A 24487-nucleotide genomic window follows, 5' to 3' on the forward strand; every position below is an offset into this window, starting at 1 on the left:
TGCTTGAACGTTCTATTTGGGCCCCAATCTACTTCCTCTGCATTAAGATAACATATGGAATGTTGAAAAGGAAGTCTTGTGGGGCCAACTATGATGCTGAGAATGGAACTCTCTTGAAAGGGTCCATACTGCTCTTTCTCTCTTGAAATAACCTACTTTCATTTCAGTTTTTTGGCCTTTTCCTTCCTGAGGAGGGTTTGTAGTGCTAGGTTTAATCAATTTATCATATCTAACAGATATTACTTATTGCACATTGATGAAGACAACTGGATGTTCTCACACACAGCGGTGCTGAGGTGGAACGTGTGTCTAGCTTTCAGTTTCTTCTTCAGTTCCTTCTCAACTCCTCCAGTCTGGTGAACGCTTCAGTGCCTTCACTTTCTACAGACCCTTAAGAAACCGTTGTACCATTGAGAGCATACTCACAAACTGCATCTCTGTATAGTACAGCAACTTCTGCCGATCACAAAGAGTAGTGAAATCTGCCCAAAGGACTATTGGCTCAACACAACACATACTGTATCACAAACGCTGTACAAACAAAGCCAAATCCATTGTCAAGGATGCCACCCACCCAATCCATGGTCTTTTCAGTCTACTCAAATCTGGCAGGCGATGCAGGAGCCTGCGCTCCCGCACCAGAAGGCTCAGGTACAGCTTCTTTCCAGAGGCTGTAACACTGCTGAACAAAACTACACCTCCTGTCTAGCATTTGCACTTTAGCTGTTTACTTGTTTACCTGTTCACTTGTTTACTCTTTACTTCTGCACTGTTTACCTGTTTACATTGACTGCACTGCACTGTTTACCTGTTTACATTTAGCATACTCCTGCACTGTTTCATCAGCCCTTGCACTGCTTATCCAGTGACCCCCACCCTCACAGGATGTGGGAGAGGCCTTTGCATTTCCCTCCCCTCCCTTTTTTAACTGGCTTTCAACATCTGCAAATTACATTTGCTGCCACTAGGGTACGTCTAGATTTCTAGGCTAATTTTTTATCTTATCCAGATCCTCATGAAAACAGAGAACAGCAGTGCTGCATACGAGAACATCCACATGAGGGAGACATTTGCAACCTGTTTCTCTGCAGAAGGCAGCACCGTACAGGCAGACAGCAACATGAAGGAAGAAAAAGGCTCTCACATTTTATAAAAGACTTATTCCATTCTTTTATGACAAGTAACATGACCTGAACAATTCCACGCTAACAAACACACTGAAATCACTTGTAAGTCAGATTGTTTTATATATATAAAGATAAGTTTATTTTCAAAATGATTTTCTTCATTGTTGTTTTGATTTGTTGTTTTGTTCGAATGTTGTTTTTTTGGTTTAGTTAAACTGTGCATTAGGTAATATCAATCAAACAGCAGTTGGGCTGTGTTACAGTAAAATAAAGATAAATCAAACTATAACAATTACCCAACAACAGTGTGATCGATATTCCATGTATATAAGTGAATCATTGAATCCTCCAACAGTAATCCAAATCATATGTTCAGATCAACGCAAAAATTATTGAAGACAAAGTCAAGCTTCTCATTTGTCCATCTCGGTCTCCTGATCTGAATTCATGGAGAACCAGAGGAATCTGGACAATCTGGAGAGATTCTGCAAAAAGGAAGGGTCTCAAATGACTCGTTAGGTATTCTCCAACTTCATTGGATGTCATAGGAAAATATATAAGAGCTGTTTTAATGGAAAGGCAAGGATTTACAAAGTATTAACTGCAGAGGAACCAATGTGGCACGTATGTTTTTCTTTATTGGTAATTGTTTTGTCTCTGAATAAATTTGCTTCCCTGCAAGGTTGGATTTTTCCTCATTGTTTTCATTATGAGACTAAGCCAGATTACCTAAGTGCGCTGTAGCTAAGCTATACTTTGATGACCTCCCAGTCAGATGGCACTACCTTAGTTGCTGTGCATTATGTTAACCATTCATCTAATGTCCACAATCCCGCACTGCAATCAAACCTGGACCCATGAACACTAGAGGTAGGTGGGGGCGTTAATAATTACTCAAAGACCCCTCAGATTTGCGGTGTGTTGCTAGCACTTGTCAAAGGTAAATGACGTTATCTATCCGCAGTGCTGTACATCTGCAAGCCACTAATTGAGAGAGATGCATCCCACTAGTTTGTATGTGCTTTAACATTTTAGCTTGAAAGCCCTAATCAATCCCAGTTGCTTGTATTTAGGCTGCATTAGCAGAGGTTGTTATGTAATGCCCCAGTGGTAGACATGATCCTGTGGAATCCAACTTATGTATAGCAATTTTCAAACCAAACTGATGACTACGAGGGAGACTTTGATACTGTTTTTCATATTTTATTGAAAGTTTCAATATTGGGAATTAATAATTAAAAAACAGACCACACTTTTTTTATTCAGAGATGTTGGAATGCAGTTCCAGATCATTCCATTCCAATTTAACTGTCATCATAAACATCTGGCCATGTTTGTGGAGCTGAATTATGCTTCCTTTATTTTCACAAGCAACAAAATCATGTATACTCCTTTTTTATTTCAATCATTTCATACAGATAGTTGGCCATATATACAGTATGAAACTTCACGTCTCGGGGTTGCAGCTGTAATCTCCCTCGGCTTCTCCTATTTTCAGGCTATGTGGGTGTTTTTCTCAATCCACTGCAGGTAGTTGCCCACTCTCGTGTAAATGCCATAAGAATCAGCAGAGGCACACCCTTTCCCCCAGCTCACGATGCCCAGCAGGAAATGGGTACTTTTGTAGCGGGTCACCAGAGGCCCACCAGAGTCCCCCTGGCATGAGTCGCGCCCGCCCTCCTGAAAGCCAGCGCACAGCATGTTGCGAGTCACCTGGAGGCCTGTGTGGTTCGTGCACTCCTGGTTCGGAACCCTCGGGACCTCTAATCGTTGGAGGATAGGCGAGGGTGGTCCGGACTGTGCCAACCGACCCCATCCGCTGACGATGGACATGCGAATACCTGCCAGTGTGCGGCTGAAGGTACCATGACTCGGGGGAAGACAGACTGGGATGATGAAATTACCGAGGGTGATCGGGGACTTGAGCCGAAGCAGGGCCAGGTCGTTGTCTTTGGTAGCGTGGTCGTAGCGTTCGTGCAGAAGGACTTTCGTCACATTACGCACCTGCTCTGAGCCCTCAGTAACTTCACGATGGTGTTCGCCTGCAAGGGTAGGAACAAAAACACACATTTGACGATGGTGTTCGCCTGCAAGAGTAGGAACAAAAACACACATTTGACGATGGTGTTCGCCTGCAAGAGTAGGAACAAAAACACACATTTGACGATAGTGTTCACCTCCAAGGATAGTAACAAAAACACACATTTGACGATGGTGTTCACCTGCAAGGGTAATAACAAAAAGACGCATTTGACGATTTGCAGAAAAAAAAGGATTTAACGCATTTAACCGCATTTAACATGTTTCTGCAACAAGTCTCTTTCTTTATCAAGCCGATGTATATCCATCAATGTCGATGGTGCTGCACACATCACACCAATCTGGGCCACAGACAAGCAGCCCGACGTTATTACAGATCTAATACAACAGTATGAGGAGCGGTCAGACGACTGCAGACCCTTGCCCCTATGCAAATGGACACAAACACACCACACACACACACACACGCACACACACACACACACACACACACACACACACACACACACACACACACACACACACACACACCACACACACACACACACACACACACACACACACACACACACACACACACACACACACAAAGAGAGACACAATCTTTGCCTGCTCCTGATTTAGTAATACTAAAGCTTCTGACTGGTACTATAAATGGTTTCTAAATGGTTTACAGTGGTGAGGTAGGCTATCAAGCAGACTCACCCACAGTCACCTCCAGTTGAGCAGGATCTGTGCGATACACGCAGTGAGCAGCGGTCAGAATCCAGTCAGTCCCCAGGATAATGGCTCCACACTGGTACGTCCCGCCACGTTTTAGTAACGCCTGACGTACAAAAAAAGGAAAAAGGAGAAACATTCTCTTTGTAGATTCTTTACTCGGACATACAGGTTACATCATTAGACCAATTTTGATTGCTCAGATGAGTTACTCAGACGTCATCTACACTAGGCACCAAAGGCATAAAATACGGGCGGGGGTAACCCGCCAATAAACAAAGCCGGCCCCTAATAATCACATCATCATGATCAATGAAACTGTTACGGAACATGGTGAAGTGGGGGCTCAAAACCTTGAATGTTCAACTCTCAGTTTCACCCTTGTCTCAACATTTGCCAGTTTTACTCTGACAGCTGTTCACAATAGGCAACAGGATTCCTGAGCTTATTTCTGATAGGATATGATGGGCATATGCTACCTGCCACGGACACTGGCCACGCGGACACACATAGCCTCTGACAATTCTGGGGTTGAAGTCCGACACCCTCGGTCTTCCACAGGCGTACTTCACTGAGTATCAGAGAAAGTTATGAAGGAATAGGATTTAACAGGATGATTCACATTTCTAACAAACATAACTTTGATGCTCCACATGTTTAACTTGCAAACCTCTGATACTAATTATGTCTGGATTTGGTCATCTATTTTAGTAACCAACAACAGCTGTCAACAACCAAACTGGTCAAAATCCTTCATGTGTCCTGAGGAGAATTCACACGTTCTCTTTCTAGGATGTCATTTCTGGTTTTGAGTGTAGCAGAACTTCAGCCTTTCTCTAATTTCATTGTTTTTCACCAGGACATTTTGATTATGAAATGATCTGTTATCTGTTATTGCCTTTGTATTACGTTCAAACCTTAAAATAAACTGAGTATAAGCCAGTAAAAAGCCAGTATGATGTTTTATGAGAGCACAGCATAAAGTGATGAGTTAAATGGTGGAGGCTACATACTTAAGCCATCAGTGATGTGACTGTAAGGGTTATGAAATGTAAGTTCTAGAAAACACCTCTGTAGCCAATGGCGCATCTTAAGACAACAGCAGTTGTACCAGGAGTTATGTATGAGATATGAAAGCACATTGACTTTCTCAGACTCACACACTCACCTCGGGGTGTGCAGCTGGTGTTGTCATGCCCCAGACTGTATCCACGGGCACAGCTGCAGATATGTGATGCATTGTGGGTCTCTGTGCAGAAGTGCTCACATCCCCCATTACGAAAGAGACAGCCATAGCTGGCTGGTAATATTGTGGCTTGAACACACACACAAACCGCGCACACACACACACACACACACACACAAACAACACAACAAAACACACACACACACACACACACAAAAAAAACACACACACACACACACAAATAACAAAACACACACACAAACAACACAACAAAACACACACACACACACACACAAACAACACAACAAAAATTCTCAGGAAACTAGTCACAATACCCGTTTTTAAAAGAAATGCTCTGTGTGCTGTCAGATTATATAATATTAACAGAGTAATATATCACATCCAAAACGCTAGCCTCCATTTTAACCTTTTAATGCATTTTCATAAATCGTTTTTTAAATTATTATTTTGTTTTTGGAACTATAATTGGGTAATTGTTACCCAATCAAAACAACACAATTGTGATATTATAAAAATATTGATATTAGCTGAAAAACACAATTAAATAACAAGACAAATTAATGTTTACAAAAATGGATTTATAGAGTTTTGGAAAAGAGCTCTTCATATGCTAGGCTATATCGTTTTCAAGACAGTCTAGCCTACCCATATCTGGGAAAGTATGATGTGATCATGCTTGCATATATCTTAGGTCAGCCTTTACATTAGGGAAAACACTTTGTGTCTACATCCATGCCACCTAAGCATGCTGATAGAAATATCTATTCAAAAGCAGTTGATCTGTGTGTAACCTGCGTTGTGTTGAACCTGCGCGATTCAGCCCTGCACACGCCCGGACTCGAACCCGCGAACAGCAGCACCTCGGATTGGGAGGCGAGCGTGCTAACAATTGAGCCAATAGCCCAGGCTACTGGCTCGCATGCCAGCAGCACTCTTGAGGCGTTGGGGAGTGAGGTTTACCAACGTTCCACAAGCACAGCTAAGCTAGCTGGCATCCCTTACATGTGCATGCCATGACCAACTTTTGATTCTTTGATTTGGAAAGCATTTGATATATGGTTTGCTATGTTTTGACCAAAGTGTTTGTGAGATATACCACCGAGAGTAAAGGGTGTGGAGATAGACGAAGCGCTGTGTGCACAATGGAAATATGATTAAATGCCATGTATGATTTATGTGTGATAAGTACTCCGTGATTTATGTGTGATAAGTACTCCGTGAGCAATTCAACAATGAATGTGAATTTGATTTGATTTCAACACAGGGTGTGAATTTGGACACATTTTGCGTCGGCCAAAGGGACGGACAGAGTTTATGTTGTGGTGGCCGCGGCCCCCCCTGGCCACCCCTTGGTGGTGCCCCTGTCTAATCCTAATCCTAACCCTAACCCTAAACCTAACCCTAACCATGACCCTAAACCTAACCCTAACCATTACCATAACCATGACCCTAACCCTAGCCAGCACCTTCCAGGCAGCGCTGAATTCAAGTCAACGGTGGGGCCCAACAGACCATGTATCTGCTAGCGAAGCTGCGTGTTTAGATTTTGCAATTGTATCTGTTTCACAAGATATTGACAGTGCAATAACGTTTAAAAATGAACAGAAAAGAGAACATGCACCACAATCAAATCCAATTCCATGATACCAGACTCAAATTGTGAATAGAATTAAAATCCGGCTATGTAAGGCTAGTAGGATGCATTACCTTTATCACAATTTCGCCCTTCAAATCCACTTGGACAAATGCAGATGTAGGCGTTCACCTGGTCAACACAGGTGGCCCCATTCAGACATGGCTTTGCTGCACATTGGTCCAAGTCTACTGTCAAAGAAAACACTCACATAGGGTGTCATTTACCAAAATAACGTGGATAGAACAATTTTAGGGTTATCCACCACGTGTATGGTATAGAGACTGAGCTTTCCATATGGGCGTTGGACACACACACACACACGACACACACACACACACACACACACACACACACACACACACACACCTTACCTGAATATCTTGTCCAGAACTCACTCTGTAACATAAGGAGGGAACATACAGAGACATATATTATCTTACTTGACTCGAAAGCAAAGGTCTAAGAGAGCTGCTAACTCAATAGCTAATGAGTACATAATCATACATTAAACTTTCTGTGAAATCTGTGGAGACCTATGACTCTATTCGTCCACTCTTTTTGTCTCTTGACCTTCCCTTCCACAGAATACATCTCTGCTTACCGCTTGTCCTTCCCACCATAGTACTATTATTCAGATATTCCCAGGGCAGGGGTATCCAAATTGGGGCCCACATTTGCCCGGTGTATGTCAGCCACTGGGAATGTCGGTCCCAGTAGCTTTTTAAGGGTTAGCTGCAGTTCATTATCTGACCACAATTTTAAACAGTGTGTGTGTGTGTGTGTGTGGGGGATGGCAGAGATCAAGAGGCCCATGACACAAGTGAGTAACAAAGTGATTTTTGTGGTTACATGAGTTGGGAAGAATTTGGGCATCCCTGTTCTTGGGTGACCAGGGGCCTCATTTATAGAAATGTTTTGTAGAAGCCATGCTACTTTTGATCTGAGATCAATTCTCAAATGTAACTTAAGGAAAACAAATGTACACAAAAGAGTTCACCTGAATCCTGTTATCTAGGCATCAGTGCCTGAGTGATGAACTCACATAGTTCTGCCTTATTATGTCTGGAGGCTCAATATGATTAGCACCTGATGTAATGAAACATTTGCAATTATTATTTACATGTTAAGGTGTTTAAGGTGTTTAAGGTGTTTAAGGTGTTTAAGGTGTTTGAGGTGTTTAAGGTGTTTAAGGTGTTTAAGGTGTTTGAGGTGTTTAAGGTGTTTAAGGTGTTTAAGGTGTTTGAGGTGTTTGAGGTGTTTAAGGTGTTTGAGGTGTTTGAGGTGTTTAAGGTGTTTAAGGTGTTTGAGGTGTTTAAGGTGTTTGAGGTGTTTAAGGTGTTTAAGGTGTTTAAGGTGTTTGAGGAAATTTACCTTAACAAATCTCTCCCATTTAGAAATATTGAGTCCAAAGTGGTGCATACTATGTAGCACAAACATGCTTTTTCTAGCATTTTTCAAATATACACTGGACATGTTAAATTCCTTGTGCTAGTGGATTTCACACAGTGGCCAACCAACAATCAACCATTTTCAAAAACAAAATCACCAACAAATCAACCTTTGTGGACACAAAAACATCACCAACAGAGCAACCTTCAAAAGCATTTCACTGGGGTTATCAAGCAGGCACCTTCCTCAATGGGTGTTTTACTGAATTAGGCCCCACGACACCTCCAGAAGGTTCAACAGTGGTATTTGGCGTCCCAGACCCATCCCCCTCCACTCTCATGATGGGTTCTCTGCCAATAAATACCGACAAATTGTTTGGCCATTCCTCTTCATTGCTGTGGCCGTTTATGAGCCGATCAGCAACTTAACCAGACAAACCGCAAGCCCTTAAAGGGACACCAGGCAACGTTTTCGTGTTAATTACTCATCTTCGTAAGTCGGTATATGGTTAAATGACTCATTGCAGGGCGAATTAAGACTCTCTCGCCCGCCCCTACTGCCTGTAGGAAGAATATCCCGCTTGCAAGTTCAGTGTATCGTACCCGCTGACCGAAGCAGAATCAGTTTACATCCTGCATCCACAGCATAGAGGCAGGCTAACGAAACGCTAGCGAACGTGTGTATAATGACAGAGCCGGCGAAAAAGCAGCGAAAACCCTTGACGGAAGATGCAAAGAAAAGGAAAAGAGCTTCAGACTGAGCGAGGGGGAGTTTCGTAGAGAAAAAGCATCATCAGGCTTGCCTGGTGTCCCTTTAATGGGGGCACCGAAAAATACCAACACACTCTTCAGTCAATCCTTTTCGTTGCTGTTCAGAGATTAAAGTGACACTGTTTCTTGGTCTAAATCATAGAAATGGATTAGTCACATTAGTCCCCACTCTTCCATGGCATTAGTCTCAGGCAAGTTCCCACTCCTCACTGTCAAATGTAACCTTTCAGCAGGGAGGTTTTGAACATTCTATCAAAAGATTCCGTCAGTGAACCCAGCTTTTCTTTAGATTAGAACATTCATTTTCCATCATTCTCATCAGTGTGACAGTACCTGCCAGTGCTGACCCGTCCAGCTATCACTGCGGCCACATCTGTTTGGCCTTTGTCCCTAGCCTTTTACAGTTTGTTAAAAATGCTGCAATTAAATTCTACTAAGAGATGCTATCACTGGAATAATATGGACAGTAAAAGTTGTCAGTCCATACAACAGCATCTATTTCAATGAAAATATAGGGATTAATGAATTAATCTCCTAAAAGAATTATTGTAAATGTAAAAGTATCAACATGAAAGGGCTTAAAAGTATACTGGACACTGAATACTGTCCATTACTTAAAACTGCATTATTTAAAGCAAACAAATTCTAAGATTTTCCTTATGCAAACTTCTCAATGTCATCAAAATGATTTCAATGTGTTTTCTCACCAGTTGTTCTGGGATGGAAAAAATCTCATGTGCTTCTTCATAAGAACACCTCTCCTCTAGGCACTCCCTTTCCAGGTTGCCCACTTTTAACTCCTCAAACAAATAGTTGGCACGCCGTGATCGATGTAGGAGAACCTGGTTGGCATGTGATCTGTCTGAGAAAACTGAAACAAGAGAAACAACTGATAAAATAAAAGATAACAAGAAACAAAATGTACCACAGTTAGATATGTGGACGGACACACAGAGAGGTAAGAAAAGAATGAAGCAGCTAAACAGATAAATGGTCATGCAATCAGATCTGTGATCAATCGCACCATTAATAATGCCGAGATGTAGACACTGGCATAAAATATGAACTGACTACTACTATGTATGTGACAATATTCTAATAGGCTGGCAACTCCCACAACGGCATATAAACACCCTCATTCCACAACAGATATTGTTCTATACCTCCAGGCAACCCGTGGCAAACCGGAACACACATGAACAGAAGAACCAACTGCAGCAGCTGACTTGTGTCGACTCTCAAAGCTCTGGACTCCATTACGCTAATCCCACCAGGCTGTATGAGCACGATCAAAGGTCATCACTGTTTTCCCATCATGCTAAAAAACAGACATTATCGTCCGCTCACACACACACACACAAAATAGGGGTAACGTTTCCTTTCACTTTGAACAGCAGGAGGTGCTGCGATGTCTAGGTGAAAACTGAAAAATCTGACCAATGGCATCAATCTCCAAATATGTATAACAATAATAAAGAGTATCTTTTAAATTATCCTATTTTAACTGGCACAGTGAAATTCATATTAATAGTGAACATATATAAATAAAATGCTAATCAACAATCATTTGGTACACTTGTGGTAGTTCCTCAGCATCTTGCCATGTCATCCGATGCTCCTCTCTCATGCAATGCTGTGAACCTGCATGCTTTCTCCCTTTAAATAGAGATGCAAGCAGTAAAGTTAACATAAAATAAAACATAAATATAGATGCAACAGTATAAGTATATATACTCTTTTGATCCCCTGAGGGAAATTTGTCCCAATCTGTGAATTAGTGAAACACACATGCACAGTGAACACACAGTGAGGTGAAGCACACACTAATCCCGGCGCAGTGAGCTGCCTGCAACAACAGCGGCGCTCGGGGAGCAGTAGGTGCCTTGCTCAGGGGCCTACTGGTCAGGGTTCGAACCGGCCGGTTACAAGTCCGAAGTGCTAACCAGTAGGCCACGGCTGCCCCAACAGGAAGGGCAGCAGACATCTACACCAGTTTACTTAACTGTGTGTTCAGAGTGAACGTATGGCACAAGTCTGAGGTAACACGAGAAGATACAGTAAGCCATGTGTCATCCTCGATGAATCAGAGATGTTGTTAAATGAGCAATACTATGCAACAGGTATGATCTGATATGCTCTTAGTTCTGATATCACCTCCAATGTCTTTTAATGACGTATGTTTATGTGAAGGACAGATATAGGCCTACACTCCTGCTGTTCCCACTAGCTAACCCAGTCATACAACATGTAGTTTTGTGTTCCAGAATGGAACACTCCACAAAAAATGTATAAGAAATAAAAAGACCAACAGTCATTGTTTAATGCACAAATGTGAATATAATATACATTAAATACATTATTACAAATATTACAATCAGCATATTATAGTAACATTGTAGTGAACACAACATTATTTACATGTTCCTTAATCATTCAGAAAGCTCCCGTTTAGCTTTAAGATAGATATTCTGAAATGCACTCAAACTCCTATTGACGTGGGTGTTGAGAGATTTCCCTTGTTTGAGAATGTAAAATGCTCGTGGGACACAAGACACAGCACACAATTCATATGGATATTATGCACTGCAAAGACATATAATAATATCTTAAACAATTAGCAGCAACTAGGAAAAAAAGGAGAGGATACTCTTTCTCTCTCTCTTTCTCTGAGAGAAATAATCATGGGAGCAGGGGGTAGTGTGTTAGAAGAGTTTCTGCAGTATGTCTGGGATGTATTCTCTGCCACTTATAAGGCTGTCTTTCCACTCCTGAGGGACAGACTTCCCCAAATGTCCCGCATGAGAACCCAGTAAAGCACCCAGAGCTGCTCCCCTGTTACAGTTCTCTCCTGTGGACACACACAAACACACACACACAAGTGAGTGAAAAACACACATTTAGTAAGCTTATATAAATATTGAGTGACACAGACATCTACACTCACATACATCTCCACCACATGACCGTACCTCCACAGTTGGTGTTTGCCAAGATTCCTCCCTGGATATCGCTATGAAACTCATGGGCCAAGTAGAACAGACTGCTGAGGGCACCTGGAACAGCAGCGCACGATTAAGAACGATGTGAAGAGAGAAACACTCCGATCAGATGAAAGAGAGGACAAGAGTTGTATAGACACAGATAAAACACAGAGTGCACCTGATTAAAAGTAAGCGCATTTGATCAGTTAGCAGAAAGTATTTTCTTTTAAATCAATGTCTGAGAATCAACTCCAGTCCACAGATTCATAAAAGGCTTTTGTTTTGAAAAAATGTGGTCAGAATACTGTAATAGCTACTAGCAGTTGCCTGTGTTTCTATATGGTGAATTTCTATCTAAAAATGATCTAATGACTTGAAATACTTAATTAAAACTGGGTCATTGCAAAGGTATTAGTAATTCACTCTCAACAAGAGGATGAAAACAGCAATGGAAATGGGAGACTGAAGCCTTTACCTTTAGTGTAGCAGGCAAGACCAAGCACCTCAACAGCACTTTGATGGACCTTCAATCTCTCCTCTGAAGCGATGGGTAACCTACATTTAATTAAAATGAGCTAATTAACAATGTGTCCAAATACTGGTCAAGAAATCTGCCCATAAAACAATTAGTCATATACCTGAATTAAGTCAGGACCAACCAGGTTGCTTGCACCACCAATCAAGCAACCAACATATCTCCTCATCTAAACTAATGAATGGATGCATCAATCAATCAATCAATCAATTCACAGAACATCAACCAGTACTGAGAACAGTTCAGAGGCTGAAAACCATAGAAACAGTAGAAAACCATAGAAACAGACTGAAACAGTACTACTCCTGCAGTAAGATAGAAGGACTGCTTAGTACCTGGCGGCTCTGTGCATAAAGCTCTGGCAGGTATCCCAGACATCGAGTGTGGGAGATTTGAGTGCCGCCTCCGCCTGCTGCCTCAGACACGCTCCGTTCAGTGTAGCATGGAGTGCACGTGCATAAAGTGCCACAAATTTGTCCAGTTTCGGGTGCGGGTGAGTGAGTCGCACAAACTGAACCGATGCAGTCACCTGATGTAGAGGAAAGAAATAAAAAGTTGTGCTTGTGATAAAGTCATAGGGCAATTCCACAGAAAATTGACTTTTTGTCACATCCATAACGCCAGTGAAATGCTTTGGCATTTGTATGATGTGAATGATAATTCATTTTTTGTGCATTTTTTCTCATTTACATTCTTCAGCCAAAAATAGCAAATGCTCAAATTTCATGTAATCATTCACATCATACCATACCATCACATTTTATTGGCGTTATGGATGTTACAAAAAATTTAATTTTTCCATGGAATTGCCCCATAGTCTTAAATCCACGACCGTGGGACGGGAAGTCTAGTCGTGGACAGTGTGGATGCATAGTTTAACACAGGGGTTCTCAAAGTTTTGATTGGTGAGGGCCAATTCAGGAACCCAACATTGAACTGAGGGCCAATTCAGGAACCCAACATTGACCTGAGGGCCAATTCAGGAACCCAACATTGAACTGAGGGCCAATTCAGGAACCCAACATTGACCTGAGGGCCAATTCAGGAACCCAACATTGACCTGAGGGCCAATTCAGGAACCCAACATTGAACTGAGGGCCAATTCAGGAACCCAACATTGAACTGAGGGCCAATTCAGGAACCCAACATTGAACTGAGGGCCAATTCAGGAACCCAACGTTGACCTGAGGGCCAAAGGGGCGGGGAGAAAAAGAAAGAAATAAAAATGGGAATAAACCCCATTTGTATCATTTTAATGAGCAGGTTGCATCTCTACAGTTTATATGTATTGCATTAAACCCCATTTGTAATCATTTTAATGAGCAGGTTGCATCTCTACAGTTTATATGTATTGCATTAAACCCCATTTGCATCATTTTAATGAGCAGGTTGCATCTCTACAGTTTATATGTATTGCATTAAACCCCATTTGTAATCATTTTAATGAGCAGGTTGCATCTCTACAGTTTATATGTATTGCATTAACCCCCATTTGTATCGTTTTAATGAGCAGGTTGCATCTCTACAGTTTATATGTATTGCATTAAACCCCATTTTAATTCATAACTGAGGCTAAACCTTAAGAAAATTTGCAATGCACACACAATCCCTGGGGTTCCCTACCCTCAACAGACAAATTTGGGATATAACAGTTCTCGTTGCAGACAAACGAAGACAAACGTATTTAGAACAAACAGTCTCAGTGTGCCTTGCTTCTTAAGGCATAGGCCTTATTCAGGGCCAATTCCAGCTACCAAAGCACCACAGGAAAACATGACGGCCACAAAACACCACTAAACGGAGATTCATTCTTTTCAAAGCACACAGTACAGTTGTACAGTTTTAACAGTTTTACAGTTGTTATCAGATGTTATCGCGGGCCGCCAGAAATGTTTCCGCGGGCCGCCATTGGCCCCCGGGCCGCACTTTGAGAACCTATGGTTTAGCAGATTGATGAAAACTACATGAAAATAAAATAAAAAATGCTTTGTGTATAAAATGTTCAGAAGTATGTTTTTTTTTTTCACTTCTCATTCAGCAATAAGCCCCAAGAGGAAAAAAAACACAATTTTTGGATGAATGTAAGCAAAAACTGGGAACAAAACCATTTTATGTCTTATGTAGCATTCTAACCGGTTACCATTTAGGGGAGAGGCCTCGGAACACTGGAACAGGAACGAAAAAATACTGTTTTTGCTCGGAATGAATAGAAAGGAAAATCATTCAGTTTTCAGTCCCTGGACCCACAAATAGTTATTTTTTGGTCGAAGTACTCACAGCTTTCTCTTCATCATCTGAAGCCGATAACAGAATGAAAGGGATGCTCATGGGAAGGCAACCAATAGCATCCAACTGGCTGTCAGGGGGATGCACATTCATCTTCTGTTTACATCGTTTTTCTGCAAACTCAAGGACCTGTATTGAATAAATTAAATGGTTTTGATTTGGACACCCTTGATTTATTTAGGTGATATAGACTCCGTAAAGTATGCAATCAGGCCATCCTTACAAATGTATTTGCTATTCTGACCTGACAACTATAACTTTTATGGTCGATCTCTTGTAAAATATATTGTTAACATTGTATCGTAATTCTCATTTTATCCATATACTCACCTTGCTTGGTGAGGTTGGTCTTGAATCCTGCCAATCAGAGAAGAAGGATCTGTGGAATGACTCAGCATAGGTGTCGTCATGGCTACCAGGTGTGGTCATAAATTGCACATAGTCCGAGAGGACTGCAGCTTGTGCAAGCGGTTCGGTCATGCTGCAAAATCCCCCAGAGGAGAGAGCCTTGCCCACACGCAAGGCACATAGGGTATTTAATGTGTTCTGACCAGCCTGTAGACCTGTGTAGGAGACGAGGAATTCAGGTAAGGAGACAAAACAAAACACTTGTTACAAACCAAATTCCGAAAAAATTTGGGACGCTTTGTGAAATCTGAATAAAAAAAGAATGGCATGATTTACAAATCGTGTCAACCCTTTACTGAATTGAGAAAAGTTCAAAGACAATATATGTTGAGGGAGAGAAATCAAAGAATCATAGAATTTGAGGCCAGCAACACATCTCAAACAAGTTGGGACAGGGGCCACAAAAGGCTGGAAAAGTGATGTAATGATAAAGACAACAAAATGTGGAACATTACACAACTAATTAGGGGAACCTCTATAATACCTCTATGTAATACCCTTTATAATATTCTTGCTATATCCTATAGTGTAGACTCTATAGTACAGTCTTAGTACTTCTATTCCCCAAAATACTATGAGATTCCGATAATATTAGTAATATTACAAGGTTACTGTAATAGTTTGCCCAAAATACAACTCTATAGTTAATGCAACTTGATCAAATTATGCCTGAGTCACCTTGATGATAGTGGACACTGCCTCCTGGTCTCTTCCAGTAGCTCAGCTTATCATGGAGGATGATGTTGCCGATCACTGGAGGTCTGCTGCCTGATGACCAACCACTGCGCCCACTGCCAGCTACAAATCACAACAGCAAGCATCGAACTTAAAGTACAGTATTATTTATTTTATTTTTTACCTGAATCTGATTTTTGCACCATCTGGTTACAACCCGACCTGTGTTGGAGATGGTCAATATTGCAATCATTAGAATTGCATAGGCTATAATAAAAGTCAGAAGGCTGCTTCTCATTCCTATCAAAAATGAATGAAACAATCAATCAATGAATCGATCAATCAATCCCCAAACAATCATTATAGAGGACATACCAGGTAGGTAAAATAAACAGAGGTAATTATACAAAATTTGAATCCTCATGTTGAGATATATAGCGTAGGCTAAACTGAGCGAGAGCAAAAAAAGCGACCTGCGTTGGAGAGGGTGAGGATGCTCGTCGGGTGTTTCTCTCTGGGCGGGTTGAAACAATGTATCCAGCCGTTGAACTCGTTCTTGATGTCTCGCACACTGTAGTACCAGTGCACTGGCATAGACATGGCGTCGGCGGCGCACATTCCCCAGAGCGCCTCACCGACTATTCGCTGCATCTGATTCTTCGCAGTCATTTGACGTTTCAAAACAATTGTGGATTATGAAACACCGCCTGAAGTGTCAGTCGCAATTCATATGGCTAGCAGACACAGCCTTATTTCATATATTTATGTTAAGTGAAAACATCGGTATAAGACTCACCCGCGCGGTATTTTTGCAATAGGCTACACTTAACTGAGTTGTTTATTTAGTTAAAATAACTTTGAAGACATCCACCTCGATCACAGCCTCACAAAACGATTGTCACCTCGATGTGGCAGCTGCAGTTCACTGCTTCGATTCATCCGCCTTATGAAGGAGGACCTATCTCACTTGTGTAATAGTTAACAGGCGATGTTACAAAACTTTGCAGGAAGCGTGTGGAATGTCGACTCCTGCATTCGTAGATAGGTATATTTCATTGCTATTTTACAGCGCACCGTACATTCACGTACATGTTTGTGAATGAAGTAGCTTGGATTATACCAAGAACCAGTTTATTCACGCATCCCATGCTTTCTCACTTGTGTAGGCTACATGTTAGCATACAGGGGACCCCGAGCATAAACATTAAGTAATGATGACTTTGGTTGGTTCAGCTGAGGTAGTGTTGTGCAAGGTCACATGACCAACTGATCAGATGACACGAGCCGCCGCGAACGGTGGAACGCACAGAAGGAAAAGCTAAAGCATGAGTGGCCGACTGTTGTTTACCTTCGTTTCGGTGCTACACCTTGCGTGTGTCTCGACGACGAGCCATAGAATCCCTCCACATGAAGAGGTTGCAAGGGTTGCACGGTTTGTTGTTAACCAGTGCGACTGGGGTTCGATGGCTACGATCTCAACTCATGACCCCGTGAAAGGACAGCCTTTCTCCAACGTATTTTCAATAAGCGATGGTCCAGTGGGTTACGGGAGAGGAATTCCGTATATGTATTTAACTCACATGGAGATATCCGTAAAGGACTTGGAGGTAGGATTGCCAGTAAATATCTGCTGCAATGGTGTCTCATGCTGGCTATGTAGGCTAACGTTAAACCAGACCAGCTGTCTTCATGCGTGAATGTTTCAAATGTTGTAACTGCGTAACAGAAGGCAGCCGAGTGAGTCCCTCTCATGGGTCAGCTGTTAAGAACATGACGCAGGGATAGTGCAAATAGAAATGTCCACAGATAGATGCACAACACCATTTAAACATCAAAAGTAACAGCATTGTCTGGCATTGATGTAAGTTGACAGCTTTCTAGGATAATCGGGTGTTTGCCCGGAACACACAATTGCATAGATCACCCGGTGCAGATAGTGTTTATCGCCCCTTCACATGACCGGTATCGTCATATCTTTAACAGCAGCATGTGGTGACTAGGCTATAAGGAAGCAGAACAGTAGGCTAACTAACTCCCAACACACACACACACACACACACACATAGGCTACATACACATACGCACCACAGGTTTTGCCACTTCACAACACATCCAAATGCAAGGTGCTTAATATAGTAGATAAACATAAAGTAGGCCTAGCCTAAAGTTAACAGGCAATATTACCCCTGTTTATCCCTACACGTTTCTCAATTTTCTACCTTTCTGCTGCATGTTAATTGTATGTTAGGCTACTGGTTAAACTGTTAGCCTAACACCTAACCTAGGCATAGGCTAATAATACAAATGTAAATAGTGTAGGCTACTGATAACATTTGTACTTTGAAATTTGAAAAAAATCTTATCAACCTTTTTCTTTTTAATGAATAAACCTTTTTCTTTTAAAAAAATAAGTTTTACTAAAGGCCTTTTACTGCCTTTATTTAGAGAGTGTGAGAGAGAGACTGGGGGAGATGACCACAGGTCAGACTTGAGCATGGGTCCCCAATGTGGGCACTTGGACCCAAACATGGTTAGGAACTATAGCCACTTGCGCCACAGTGTAGTAGGGCATTTAGTTCACTTTTCATCTGTACATGTGTTGTGTCTCTAATCGGCTACGCTGCTGGTCAAAAGTTTGGGGTCACTTAGAAATTTACATTCAACTCCATTATATACAGAATACCCAGCTGAGATCAGTTGCATTTTTTTTAATCAGGGCAGCAGTTTTCAGATTACATTATGTGCTTACATAATTGCAGAAGGCTTCTCCAATGTTTCCTCGGTTAGCCTTTTAAAATGATATCAGATTAGTGAACAGAATGTGCCTTTGGAACATTGGATGAATGCTTGCTGATAATGGGCAATGTACTGTAGATATTGCTGCCCTGATTAAAAGTGTATGTTTTATTTTTTTATCAACCTTTAGTATCATATGAGTGGATGTGATATCCTTCAGTATCATATGAGTGGATGTGATACCCTTCAGTATCATATGAGTGGATGTGATACCCTTCAGTATCATATGAGTGGATGTGATATCCTGCAGTATCATATGAGTGGATGTAATATCTGTGTGAACGCCTGTGTTTGGCAGGTGAACCCCCAGGCTTCGCTGTGTGTGTCTTTGGCTCAGACAGACTTCTGTAAGGCACAAGGCTTTGACCCCCAGAGTCCATTGTGTGCGCACATTATCCTCTCAGGATCCGTGGTGGAGGTAATGCTGCCTATCTTTGTTTGTGTTTGAAAAGCAGCTAAAATGTAGTGTAGAATATTAATGATCAATTTGACCAATCAATCACTAACAATTATAACATTTATAACTGAACTAGATGGTCTATCCTGCACATGTAACGGCATTCCATTGTCTTTGTACTTGTACTCTACACAATGACCATAAAGTTGAATCTAATCTAATCTAATCAAATCTAATGTAAATCCTCTATACTCTTGTCTGTAGAGATCCACTGTTCAACATGATTCTACCAGGTTGTTATGACTATATTCCCAGCCTACTAAAGCATTAGTGAAGCATATAACACTCAATTGAACATGGTACAGAAATTATATTCTGATTGTAAAGAGAACCACAATACACTTATGTATAAGTCTATGTGGTAGTACGCATGTCACAGAAAGACTCAAAGACCCACTACATTTTCTCTTGAGCTGTAGTATTTGACATCACAAAGCATTTTAGAGCTATGTAGGCAGGAAAAAGTACCTCAAACCGTTTAACCACTAAGAAAGACTGTTGTCAAGATAAGTGATTACTGTGCTGAGTACAAAAATAAACATCTGAAAGACAACGATAAGTCGTTGTACTGTTTTCCTACAGATCCTCAATGAAGAAATCGGTAGATTCAACTTTGGCTAATTTTGTTTTTGTATTATTTCAATGCAGTTCCAGGCTACTACAAATGGTTTAGCTCGCCCATTGTAGCCTAGATCATTCATAAATCAGATTGAACTTTGAATATATGCATTGAATTTAAAATAACATTATGGTTTACCCAATAGTCTTAGAAAAACACCTGTTAAACTGCTCTCTACAACAGCTAGATCAGATGTTTTTAGCCACCACAGATTTGAAACTAAGAGAATTTTCATGCTTTATTTTGAAATCAAATTACACTTAGTGATCCTTTCCCAGTAACAACAAAAAGACTTGTTGCTGTTTGACTTTTTTCACTAAAAAGCATTTTTTTTACTGTTATCTGCAGGTACAAAACAATACAATCGAGGCAGTTGTGGCCAAAAAGTCCTTGTTTGATCGCCACCCAGAAATGTTGGACTGGCCATCTGATCACAACTGGTTCTTCGCCAAGATGAACATCACTCAGGTGTGGGTGCTCGACTACTTTGGGGGGGTGAAGACGGTCACTCCAGACGACTACTTCAAGGCCACACCATACTAGAAGAACAGTAAGTCCTATTCCTCCATTCAAGGCACATTTCATTCCTATCGCCAAACTGAAGAATATAATTTATCCCAAACTGAAGCATTTAAGATAATCAGGGACGGTCAGGCATGCTATCACACTATTCAGGTTCTCTCCCATTTATTCCAAATCAAAGAGTTAACATAGAGGTGAAAATGTCATACTGATTGATATAATATAATTAATAATATAGTGTTACCAACAGTTATAATAGATATAGAAATGCCTGCGTTTTTTATATTCTTTGTTATGTAACAGAATAAATTATCTATTGAATGTGAATGTCAGAAAGATAGGGCTAATAACAGGGAATTAAATAAAATTGTGAATATAGGTGACAAAGTGGCTCAGAGCGCTACTAGGAGACTATTGTCAGTAATCACTCCAAACAGGTGCTTTTTTGTAGCGAGTGTGAGATTAGTCCAAAAAATAGTAATGTATAAAAAATATATCAAAAACGGTAACACTTTAATAATAACTACACACAATGCATAATTTGTTAAGCATTTGTAAACTATTAGTAAATGCTTTGTTCATCATTTGTAAAGTATTGCTCATACATTATTTCTCATTAGTAAAACATTTGAACACACAGTTATGAATGGTTTGTTCATAGTAAATAAGCCTATATCTAAAATATGTTTCTATTTTATTGTTAATACTTAATAAATGATGAAGTAATATTTCCAATATTTAACAGTTGTTACATACACATGCACTAATGATTAGTTAGGGTGTGGATACATATTTTATAAACCACTTCCTAATACTTTAATTCATGATTAACTCAGGAGTTACAAGTGGTTAGTTAATGATATTCTTACATTTTTAGAATTGTGAATATAGTTCAACTGAAAAAGAAATTAACGATATATGCAAAAAAGACTTTATAAACTGTAAAGCAAAGGGGTGCACTGGATTCATAACCCAAGACAAAACAAGAGCATTGTTGCAAAACGTAAGGCAGCAAAAAAATATTTATATTATATCTACAGAGCCTATAAAAAATAATTCACCCCCCTTGGATATTACCCCTTTTATTGCTTTAATAAATGGACTCCTTGTCAATTTTACTTGGCCTTTTTTGACAATCATTTACAAAAATGATTGCACAGTGAAAGCACATTTGTATAAAGTATTCTTAGTTAATTAACAATATATAATATATGATTCCATTTATAAAAGCCGTAAAAGTGGAAATATCTAAGGGGGGGGATACTTTTTATAGGCACTGTATATTTCAATCACACTACATCAAACTAAATCGTTAATTGATGCCACTGATCAATATCATTACACTTCTATGCTACTGTGGAGAGTATCAAAGTATTTTTTTCCTGTGTCAGTGTAAAGAAAGGATATAAAAAGGACTGTTTGTGCTGTCGGTGTATTACCTAATTCTTCTTCCAGTCACCGCTAAGACCATACGAGTCAGTGATTAAATGTGGCGCAAACTACTATCAATAGTAGGGATGTCCCCATACCATTTTTTTTTCAAACCGAAAACAAACTGTGTAATTAAGTGGTATCAGTGGGTGGTATAGGTGAATTTTTACGAGTATATGGGCCCAGCCATCCCTAACTCACTTACTCAATAGACACAAAAAAGCAGAGCCGTATATATAGAATATATATATTATGGGCCACTCCTATTAAAAATGAATGGCAGCCTGCTGCTTCATGTTCGGTTGAAGCCATTTGATTGGCTGTTGATCTCAGATGTTTACCGTAAGAAAAGTGAGACAGTCACTGATTTCACACATTATCTCAATATGGAGGAATGCAGAATTTTGAAAACTTTGCTTTTTTTTACAGGAAACCTGTTCCTGAGGGACAGTCTACGCATTGGATCAACATGTTTGCTTAACTTCTACTGGTCGTTCCTATTATATGGATTTTACACGATATGTAAGAGTAAAAATGTTATAAAAGGAAATAAATTGTCGGAATGTGCAGCACTTGCCATAATTTAATTCCAAAGGCCATGTTATGTTTATATGAGGCAAGGTAATCTGATGTTTCTACTGCTTGCAGTACTCAGGAACACAATTCTATAGGAATAAATAAGATGACCTATCGTGTATGGTATTCTAACACCTAAGTGACTGAATTTAAACACTGGCGACAAAAAAAATTGTCAAACTGGGGAATATACTTCATCACAAGCACCTGGCAATATGTTATTCAGATATTGACACATTGTCCCATGCCTAGTAATAAAATTAGAAGATCTAAGTGTTGACAATGATTAAACAAAATATATACTAGTAAGGATAGGCCTAATTGGTGATAACCGGACAGATGCGTTTTGAATAAGGCTCTTCAAACATCAATCCCGTGGCTGTCCTGTTAGCAAGAGTAAGAATTTTAAATTTACCATTAGCAGCTGGGGCCCAGTTAAGTGTAATTGAATTATTATGCCTAAATGCCTTAATAATTAAAGCAACAGGACACAATGATTGTATTGTGTGTGTGTGTGTGTGTGTGTGTGTGTGTGTGTGTGTGTATATATATATATATATATATGTATATGTATATGTGGCCCATAATATATATACACATATATATACACACATAAACTACCAGTCAAAAGTTTGGAGACACTTAGAAATTTCCATTCCACTCCATTATAGACAGAATACCAGATGAGATCAGTTGCATTGTTTTTTTTTTTAATCAGGGCAGCAGTTTTCCAATTACATTATGTGCTTACATAATTGCAAAGGGTTCTCAACTGTTGTAGAAAAAAAATGGCTGATCTTTAATGCAATATCTACATTGCCCATTATCAGCAACCATCCATCCAATGTTGCAAAGGCACATTCTGTTTACTAATCTGATATCATTTTAAAAGGCTAACTGAGAAAACATTGGAGAACCCTTTTGCAATGATGTAACGATGTGACAACTAGAAGAGTACCTGATCAACAACGATAGACTTCATTTTTAATTATAAGTAAGGTATTTTTGGGTAAAAGATCTTTATTGTGTTGCTTTAAGGTATATTTAATTTACCAGTTATAACACATAGCCTAATGCCAATAAATGTAAATTTGACACATGTGAGTTAAAGTAAGTTTCATTTTGTGTTGCCAGTTAGCTTGATAACTCACATGTACTGTATGTCAGCTAAAGTGCATAGTGTACATCCACACTGCGTTGAATTATGTACACAATCTTCGCAGTTCATATTTAGGCCTGATTTATGCTCCCTTTCCATACGAAAATTGTGAGGTCTGTTGATCAGTTTAATGGAAATGAATGCACAATATGGACAGAAAGCTCCATTTGTAATTACCATTGAGCATAAATGAGCCTTTAGAATATTGCCTACAGTTCTTACCTGCACTTTTGCAGGTTTATTCTGTCATCATAAGAACTATTTGAACTGCCATATTAAAACACAACCAAAGTATACTTGGGGGGATTGTCTGTTGTATGCCTGTTCTGGGTATAGCCTGTGTTATACACAAGAGCATTGTATTTAACCAGTATCAACTGTGAGATTGCTGGATAGATTCTGCTCTTGACTACCAAAGTGGTCTGTGATTTAGATCATTGTGAATTTCTGAAAGGGAATACATTTGTGAAGCACTTTTAAATTTAGTTCTGATATTCAAAGAACTTTGTGTGATTTTTCTGTGTGCACTACATGAAATAAAGTTGTACTGACTTTTATCTGTGACATTGCTGCTGATTTATTTATATATTTATTTATTTATGTATGTATGTATATATTTATTCCTTCATCTATTTAGGGTGAAAGCAGTGAAACTTTGAGCTATAGTGTAATTATTTGGACTTTTTAAAGAGCTGGACCTGCACGCTTGTTTGTTCTTTCTGCTGTTAAGGTGCTTGTACTGTACGTTGCCCCAAAACACGCCAAAAAATGCCAACAAACACCAACAGGTAGGTCAGCCTGTGTCTGATGGTGTTTGTTGGATGGAGTTTGAATTTGACATGTCCAGAAGTTGGAGCTGGAAGTTGGTTTTCTGAACATTCTAAAGACTATCTAGGCGGGTCAATATATGGAAAAAAACACCTAATCTCAAGAAAATGGATACAAAAGGTTTTTCAACTTATTACGATACCTTTAGATAACATATTAAAAATCTAGTAAAATCTGACCCCAGTAAAGGGGTCATTTCCAAGATGGCCACCAGAAGCTAATTAATAATTAGGGTTCCAAGCAGCGAAGATACGGGACTCCTATTGTTTTTGTTCTGATTTTTAACCTTTGATGAAATTATGTTTTCGCAGCAGAACCGTTTCTA

The 24487-nt window shown here is 40.0% G+C and overlaps 3 protein-coding genes across 5 annotated transcripts; 1 reads left to right on the forward strand and 2 right to left on the reverse strand.

Moving 5' to 3' along the window:
* Positions 1-2314: 2314 nt before the first annotated feature.
* Positions 2315-10194, reverse strand: f7l (coagulation factor VII, like). Of its 2 annotated transcripts, none has more exons than XM_048234905.1 (8): positions 10053-10194; positions 9597-9760; positions 7102-7126; positions 6802-6918; positions 5056-5202; positions 4367-4458; positions 3873-3993; positions 2315-3169 (listed from the first exon to the last, which is right to left on the reverse strand). In XM_048234905.1, exons 1-8 carry the CDS (start codon positions 10144-10146, stop codon positions 2622-2624), a joined length of 1308 nt encoding a protein of 435 aa, XP_048090862.1. In that variant the 5' UTR covers positions 10147-10194; the 3' UTR covers positions 2315-2621. The 2 variants fall into 2 exon arrangements, with proteins under 2 accessions (XP_048090862.1, XP_048090863.1); XM_048234906.1 differs by having other exon boundaries at positions 6802-6915; positions 10053-10193.
* Positions 10195-11178: 984 nt separating this feature from the next.
* Positions 11179-16932, reverse strand: LOC125288565. Of its 2 annotated transcripts, XM_048235027.1 has the most exons (9): positions 16571-16932; positions 16248-16431; positions 15778-15897; positions 15022-15254; positions 14683-14820; positions 12741-12934; positions 12346-12425; positions 11859-11942; positions 11179-11737 (listed from the first exon to the last, which is right to left on the reverse strand). In XM_048235027.1, the coding sequence occupies exons 2-9, from the start codon at positions 16423-16425 to the stop codon at positions 11592-11594; spliced, it is 1173 nt and encodes a 390-aa protein (XP_048090984.1). In that variant the 5' UTR covers positions 16426-16431; positions 16571-16932; the 3' UTR covers positions 11179-11591. The 2 variants fall into 2 exon arrangements, with proteins under 2 accessions (XP_048090984.1, XP_048090983.1); XM_048235026.1 differs by having other exon boundaries at positions 16248-16932.
* Positions 16933-17030: 98 nt separating this feature from the next.
* On the forward strand, positions 17031-22677 carry creg1 (cellular repressor of E1A-stimulated genes 1). The gene is made up of 4 exons (XM_048235028.1): positions 17031-17381; positions 18869-18988; positions 19995-20196; positions 22029-22677. The coding sequence occupies exons 1-3, from the start codon at positions 17100-17102 to the stop codon at positions 20187-20189; spliced, it is 597 nt and encodes a 198-aa protein (XP_048090985.1). The 5' UTR covers positions 17031-17099; the 3' UTR covers positions 20190-20196; positions 22029-22677.
* The last annotated feature ends 1810 nt before the right edge of the window (positions 22678-24487 follow it).

This window comes from Alosa alosa, chromosome 23 (assembly GCF_017589495.1).
Source record: "Alosa alosa isolate M-15738 ecotype Scorff River chromosome 23, AALO_Geno_1.1, whole genome shotgun sequence".
Taxonomy (NCBI): Eukaryota; Metazoa; Chordata; class Actinopteri; order Clupeiformes; family Clupeidae; genus Alosa; species Alosa alosa.